We start from the raw sequence: 8,413 nt of genomic DNA, 5'->3' as shown, positions 1-8,413 counted from the left end.
TGTTCGGCAGGTTCTGTCGCAAAATATCATAGAATCGTTTTTTATTTATTTTGTGATATTTATGTCTTAAAAATTGTGACTAAATGTATCCTTTTTTTTTTTTTTTTCTGGACCAAAAGAACCAAACTAAAAGTGTGAACACACCCTAAAACTGCAAAATTAGCAATTCACTGCCACTCCATGAAGTGTGTGACTAATAAACTTTAGAGACAGAGAAGTGTAGGAGTAATTGTGTATAGTACTCATTATATGTTATGGGTAATATGAAATTAAGTTTTGTTCATCAATTAATATTGAGCAGGGCTCTTTAGCTAATAGCTTGAAAATTCAAAATTTGGCAGTTTAATCTTTTTTTATGGCTGACTGAATTAGCTGAAATACCGTAGTTCCATTAATAGAGCATTTTTCATGTATGCAAAAAAAAAGTGAGTTCAAAAGTTATCATGCATAGATTACATTCCATAACCAAATCAAAGTGATTTTTATTTTATTTTTGGACATAGCTATCCAAGTTTTCCAAACATGAATTACATACAATACAGTTCATGCCAGGCATTTAAAATATAAAAAGATGGAGAATATTTCAAACAAGTGTTTGTTTTTTTTAATAAAAAAAAAAAAAAAAAAAAAAAAAAAAAAACATTTGAAATAGTAAATTACACAACAAGTATTTGACTTGTTAATCGAGGATGTGAAGTTATGCCTGTCACCAGCCAATTTATAACCAGGCCAAATTTTAACTGACTATCCCTTCATTACATTTATTTTAATAAACAAATAATATAAGTATATGTTTTTCATGTTAACTTAAAATTCAAGTGTAATGTTTGACCCTCTTCAAATTTGTAATTGAAAAATGTAGCGCAGGGGTGTCCAAACTCGGTCCTGGAGGGCCACTGTCCAGAGTTTAGCTCCAACTTGCCTCAACACACCTGACTGGAAGTTTCTAGTATGCCTAGAAAGACCTTGATTAGTTGGTTCTGGTGTGTTTAATTGGGGGTTCAACTCTGCAGGACAGAGGCCTTCCAGGAGTAGCACTGGACCCCCCTGATCTATCTCTATTTAAAGCTGCAGTCTGCAACTTTTTTTTTGTGCTCAAAATTTACATCATAAGAGAGTACATCATGAATTAATTTTCCAAACCATGTTTTTGTCTTATCCTGAATCACTATGGTACACCTATGATAAGTGTTTATATTCAGACTATTTTAGACTGGTACAGGTGTGTAACTCCGGCTACAATGTTTTTACGCAAGACGCAAGCAGTTCTGTTTATTAACCATTAGAGCGCCAAAAGATTGCAGCTTTAACCATTTGCATTTAGTGATATTGAATGTGTATTTTGTACATAACAACGAAAAGCATACAAGCATTTGTGCTTGCACACTCACACCTGTACTTACCCACTACCATGATGTTAAACTCAAAGCCTTGTTTCATGGCTTTCCTCCTCATCTGTTCCAAGATGGCATCAATGCCCACATAGCCAAACTCACTGCTGGTGTTCTCACTCCGTGCCACAGGCGTCTTTCCTACGTCTGCCATATTGCCGTAAATACTTGTAATGACCTCTGGCCCTAATGAAATTATGAGAAACAGAAAGAAAGACAGAGACAGATCAGGTTAAGATTATTTTGCAACATTTTTGGCTTGAACATTTTTCATGTGCATGTGCAGAATAAAGTAGACCCTCTCAGAGCTATTAACGTTGGTTTGTCTGCGAGCTGCTATGACAAAACATGGCTATTAGAAGTGGCACAATGGCAGCTTAACGCAAGCATTACCACTGCATTCAGAAGTTTAGTGGTCCACTAGATGTGGGTCAATTAAACCAATCAGCATTTTTCACTTTGTGTAAAAGTCACATTTAAATTATGCAAATGTTCCTCACATTTTGAATGTAACAGTATGTAAAATGAAAAAAAGTCTGATTCCTGGTTGCACTGAACATTGTGCAAAATATTTATGAGCAAACAAATATTATATTAATAGGTTTCTGAAAAGAGACCAGATCTCAGAACACATGGAAATAAAGTAGGCCAGAAAACCCACAACAGTTACAGTTTCCTCAGCTTAACAAGACACACATGTAAATATAAGAGCATACACTCATATAGCTACATCAATGTTTTGTGCACTCCAACATTTCTTTTCTAAACTACCATTATATTACCAATGTTTTACAAAACCACTTTTATCAAGCTTTTAATTAATTCATCAAACCAGAGCAAACTATATTCTTCTCAAATGATCATTTGATCATCAACTTAACCAAAATATACCAAAAATGGTGATAACCACTAACTCACCCAGAAGACGAAAGAATAGAAGAATACAAAGTTGTTGTATTTGATGATTCAGTAGCTTGAAAAATGTGTGTCTGACAGTGAACAAGTGACACACACTCAACATGTGAGAGTGGGAGGAGACGTGATGGCTGCTTTTCCTTTTATAACGACTAAATGTGGCTTCCTCTTTTCATAGAGCGTCTAGACACTTGCACAAAAGCCAATATTTTTCACCAAGAAGAATATACCTCAAAAAAATACCCAAATATGCCAATGGTGATTTCATAAATAAATAAATAACATTTAAATCTAACACAAATACTATAGTATATCCGAATGATAATGCAAGGTGATATTACACAACAACAACAAAAAAAAGTATAGGCATGTACAAACATAACTTATGAAACTCACTATTGCTTCATCAGACGCCTGAGGTGGAAACTATGAAATCCTGATCTGTGACTTAACCAACACAGTGTATGCTGTAATTTACACATCTGTAAATATCACTAATTATGAAGTATAAGAGTAGCGTTCAATAAAACACCAAACTGAGAATGGCAACGGCTGTAGCTAAATAGCAGTTTTTTTTTTTGTTGTTTTTTTTTGCTTAGTTTTATTATCATTTTGAAGAACCATCTTTATCTCTGTTTTATATGCTTTATGTTTTATTATTTCACTATCATGTTTTGAGGTATGATTCATGTGTCTAAGACGTCAAGTCAAAACTATTAGTCAAATGCAAAACTTGTTTTGCATGTGTTCCTCTGTGGCTTATGTACAGTATTAAAACGTTGAAAAAATAATTTCCTGTCAGTGGAAACACACAACTTCACAGAGTCTTTTCTAAGAAAACAGAGAGTGACAGGCCTGAAAGTTTAACCTAAAACACTAGACAGTTATCGAACCACAAGCAGCCATGTTTTGTCCAGAGAATTTAACCTATGCCATTTAAGTGCGAGACAGAGAATTAGCAAACTAAACATGCTGTGTGCTCTTGTGCTTCTATGTCTTACTCATTATTCAAATTAGAAACATGTTATAGACAGTGGTCACCATAAGGTGACTGCTGGGGTCTCTCACACTATATACTTGATCTTATTTTTCACTTTTCCTTTTATAACAAATCCTGAATAATCGTTCTACAAAACCTCTCACTGTAAATGTGTGATTTCATATCTAGATATGGCCACCTGTTCAGGAAAAGCTTTTATAAGTCCCAATTTAGACTCATACACACACATGTTTTTCACAAATGAATGCAACTTAAGAGGCATATTGGCATAACATAACAAGAGTCAAGAGCAGAATCAGGGAAACTACACCCCTCAGGCTCCACCTTCATTTCAGCCTCTGGCTCCAAACATTGTGTGATTAATGCAGTCTTTCAGATTGTGTGGAGTTTTGGCAAAACTCCTAAAGCCAATTAAAATAAAATTATAGGTCTAGGTAAACCTAACCCATCAACGAGGTTCAGCATTGAGGCCTAGAACTTTCCATTCGCCTCAGGGAAGCCTCATGGTTTACTGTGACCTATATTTTTCATATGTTAACCCAATAGTCAATCACATGTGAAATCCACACTTCAAACTTGAGTGAACCACAGTGTTTTAATGCCAAAGTGGAATGTTATCCATTTAAGTTTAGCCTGTAGTTTTGAGAAGACAGAGGGAAAATGTACCAACTGCATGTTCAGAGTATGCCAAATAGTTATTATTCTATTTAAGGCAGGATTTCTGCTGACTTGATTTTTGCTGGATTGTTGAGTGATCACAACATGTGGTCATGTTAATTATGGTTTAATACACAGACCAACCATAATTTGTGCCATTGATTACATGACTACGCTGCCCTGCGAGTAGGTAATGCCAGCACCTGTTGTTTGCCATCTGCTAAGAAACAAAATGAGGCATGCATAATAGGAAAGGGGGCAGTGACACAGGCACACAAACTATGATTTAAAATATACTGTAAATAAATCTCAATTAGTTCCTCTTTTGGTTAGCCTAATTTAAAATGTGAAGAGCTAAATTCCATATCACCACCAAAACAATGGATTATCTAGAGCAGTAGTTCTCTAACTGTCCAGGCACTTTGGCAACATACTGTACACAATACCATAATAAACATCAATATTACTGTATTTCAGACAAATGATGCTACTATAAGATGCTGTCTCATCAGTCCTTATTTACCCTTTGCAGATCTGCGAAAGAGCCTTTTCAGAATCTAAACACAAACCATACAAGATTGTAAGATTTAGAATTTAATCTAATTAAAACAAATCACCTAGAAAAAAAAAGAAAAGAAAAGAAAAAAAAAAGATTTGTTTAACCTAAGACTCATCAAATCTCATCAAATGAAGGCTCAGTAAGCATGAAATACTGTATGTGGATTGTAACTCCACAGAAAGATCAAATAATGCACTAAAACACTAAAAGTGGCCTATTAAAAGGTATATAATTTTGTAGATGTTACGAAATTCTCCTTTCCTAGCTTAATATGCAGAGAAACTGTATAAACATTTTATAGGTTGGTTGCTATTCAAAAATAATAATAAATGAACCAAATTACAAAAAGGAATTAGCATATGAAAAATCTTAATTACTTCTTACAACATATGTTAGCCTAGAAATTGATTTACCAGCCAACAAAAAACTTAAGGTGCTGTATGTAATTTTTTTACTGTACTAAAGCATAAAACTACCATAACATGTCTAAGTTCACATACTTGTTTCTCTAAAAAAACAATACTTCAGCCAGTTATTCTACTTTGAAATGTGCATTCCGTTCCGTGTCAGAATGTCTGTTTTTGTTTTGTTCGGAGTTTCCACCCACTGCCAATTTACCCAATAGTATTTTGACAGTATTATTCGACGGATAATGTGTCCTGGGATTTGTCCCGGGATCATTTGATTTTGGTTCATTCACGCTGCCAGTGATTTTCCGGAATCTGTGAGTGTGTTCACACACATCCCGTAAAGATCCCTTAAAGACAAGTGATGTCAGGATGTGACAAGTAACGTACACGTCGAACGATCTCAGCTTCAGCGCATTGGTCTTGGCTTTTGTTCACACAAAAACAAAAGTGAAAAGTGTTTTGTTTTGTTCCAGGACTGATCACGGCAATGTTACTAGGTCCCCATCCCGGCATCGATCCCAGCATCGATCCCGGCATCAATCCCTGGACGTGCACTCGAGCAAATTTTACGTCAATTTCCCAGGTTCAACGCGCTGTGTGAAAGGGGCTTAACTAGGTCAGAGATCACAGGTTCATCTAACCTAAAAAGCCTAGGCATTCATATAAAAATCTAGATTAACGGGAGCATATTAAAACAAGAATAAATCAACTCATCAACTTACAGTGTGTAAGTCTCCTCGCCTTCCATTGTCAATTGTGCTCGCTCGTTGCGTGTCCTCAATCTGGCAACCCGCATAAGTGTCGAGTCTTGAGGAGAAGGGGGCGGGAGAAACAACTCTCTCCAATATTTTGAATTTGGACTGCAGTACCCATTTCAACCGCTGTCAACATTACATACTGCACCTTTAAATCATAAAATCTGTATGGACCTGAATAAACATGCCCGTTTATGGGATTTATATACTGTATATGGCATAGCAAAAGAAAGAAATGCAAAAAAAAGCTTTGTTTCTTATAGGTCACAAATTGTGGGACAAAAACCTAAGCCATAACATATTTAAAGCCAAGAATAATATGGTGATGACACAGATTTGACACAGACCCTGTATGCCACACGCAACATAAGAGCTCTAGGCATGATCAGCCCACTCTGTGGACTCCAATACACAAGACCATAATCTCAGTCAGTCAATCTCAATCTTCACAGCTCTTAAACCATAAACTCTCTTTACAGAAAACAATACAAGTCAGTTTCGAAAAGATGTAGCTTCAGTGGCAGTTATCCTGTCTCTCATGCAAAGTTTGTGGCCTATATTTTTCACTAGCATGTGTCAGTGTTCTAACAAACAGGAAATAGGGTCTACCGCTAAAGTGTGTCCATGCACACTCATGCGAGCAAATTTGCATGCACATTCTGCTTTTGCTAAATGTCACATTTATGTTTCTCATGTAATGTCTTGTTATAGAATTTATCAGATTGCCTTTTATTTTATGTCACTTCTTAATGAAGCCGTTCAAATAGTACATTCTGAATAGTTTGTCAGTTGGAACATTTAATATTGTATTTTGCAGTTTGGTCAAAGACCACAGTATGTATGCATCAGGTACATCTAGAAGTATGACCGGGTTTGTCCTCTCTGAAAATTACAACATTTAGAACCACACAATCCCCAACTATAGCTCAGTATTCCACAGATCTCATGTTTCCATTGAGTTCTCCAAGACATGTAAAACCACAGAGAACTCTCTCACTCTCAGTCGAAAATCTGACATGGTTGATTTCCTGTTTTCACTTTAAGAACCCAAGAGTTTGTGTGTCCCCCTTCTGAAGCTGATCCAACCCTGTACAGAAACCATATAGCCACAGAAAAGCAAGACAAACACTGAAACAAGGCCATCTAACAATTCATTCCTCACAAACGACATACAATTTAATTCTGTCTTCATTCTGACCCAGAACAGTTGGGAATTTGTCTGTGTTTAGAGTATATTGGCCCCTGTGACTGGACTTTGGTCTGGCAACAGACATTCAAAAGTCAGTTGAATGAAAAGCATTTGTACAACTTACAATTAGTGTCAACAGCCAATGAAGCCTAGTAGACCTGACAGTTGCCCTAAATGTGTATTTAAACGTGTCTCGGTTATGCTAGGCAAAGAATGTAAATGCTGCTAAGGCTGTTCTTACTGAAAAGAGAAAGAATGACATAATAAAGGAGGAAGGAAATGATACCACCTTATTTTGATACCACACTGAAGACATTTCAGGAAACTCCCAACACAGCATCCAAATATATCATGGTTCAGAGATATTATGTGAATGCAAAAATAACCATCCATAATACATGCAAGGAAAGTCAGGCAGAACTAATGCTGAATTATCTATTGCACATTTTAAACACAAGCTCCCACAGATGTGGTCCGATGGGAAAAATTCCTCATGGCAGAAGAATTATCTTTTCGAGTTCATACATTTTGATTGCAAATCCTCAATTTGTAACACTCAGTCCACTCTGAATAACTGTATGAAACTATGCGGTGTGTATAGCCAGATCTAGACAACCAGTAGGAAAGCACAAGAGGCCATTTCCACAGATCCAGGATGAAGTTGAAGGAGGAAGCGGTAATAAAGTTTTATGTCTCTCTTTGACTGAAGCAGATATATGGAGCCTTGAGTTACATGGAGCATTTCTAGAAACTTTTGTGTAAAAAGCACCAGCTGGAAGACACGGATGATCTTAACATGCTTCATGTGTTCACCAGATGCATCAGACAAAAGAGTGAAACACTGACCTCAAGTCTCATTAGAACAGAAAATCACATTACAAGGAACAAAATCTAGCGAACTATCATAATTTATGTAAAACTTTGTGTGTGTTTATAATAAACTGGAGAGCTCTGAGGATAATTGGACTGAAGCCCTTCAAGTCATGTTCTATACACTAAATTGGCAATTAGGTTGCTATACTTCACCATAGTAGTCGATCTATTCAGTATTCCAATATGGAACAATTCCAAATGCTGACAATACAATATGGGATGGTGATAGCACAAAAGAAGACTTATCAGTGCCTTAAATATGAAGAAAAGTAAGCATGAAATTACTGGGAAACCTGCAATTTTTGTAGGTATTATATGGTGGGCTTGGGCTAGCATTAATGGTATTTGTTGAACAAAGAAGTTAACTTTGAATTTTTAAATTCAGTTGTTGTTTTTCCTCTTTGTTGACTGGCATAAGGGGGTGAATGGTTAGGGGCTGGGGGGAGGCATTTATTGCTAATAATATTTGGCTGCTTTTGTTGTAACTTTAATATAGGCCTAATGACTGCAAGACGCATGCACAATTGCTGAAATGAACACTTATTAAGTTATTTTTCAAATACATATACATACAGTATATATACAGTAGGCTAGTCATCATTTGAAGTGGATCAAAACCTTTCAAAGTTGTACATGAATTTTGAACAATACCCGTTTTTTTTTT

General features: G+C 36.0%; 1 protein-coding gene across 4 annotated transcripts in view; it reads right to left on the bottom strand.

Moving 5' to 3' along the window:
* Nucleotides 1-8,413, bottom strand: part of septin9b (septin 9b) — a 107,229-nt gene that overhangs the window by 35,987 nt on the left and 62,829 nt on the right. For 3 of the 4 annotated variants that reach the window (XM_081380650.1, XM_081380652.1, XM_081380653.1), the window contains one exon: nt 1,404-1,577. In XM_081380650.1, the coding sequence (XP_081236776.1) occupies nt 1,404-1,577 (174 nt within the window). Of the gene's footprint in view, nt 1-1,403; nt 1,578-2,309; nt 2,420-8,413 lie in introns of those variants that run through there. The other variant, XM_081380651.1, reaches the window with a different exon arrangement.

The sequence above is a fragment of the Scardinius erythrophthalmus genome, assembly GCF_964197995.2.
Source record: "Scardinius erythrophthalmus genome assembly, chromosome: 12".
In the NCBI taxonomy this organism is placed as follows: Eukaryota; Metazoa; Chordata; class Actinopteri; order Cypriniformes; family Leuciscidae; genus Scardinius; species Scardinius erythrophthalmus.
Note: the sequence above shows the minus strand (reverse complement) of the source record. Positions and strands in the feature narration are given on the sequence as shown.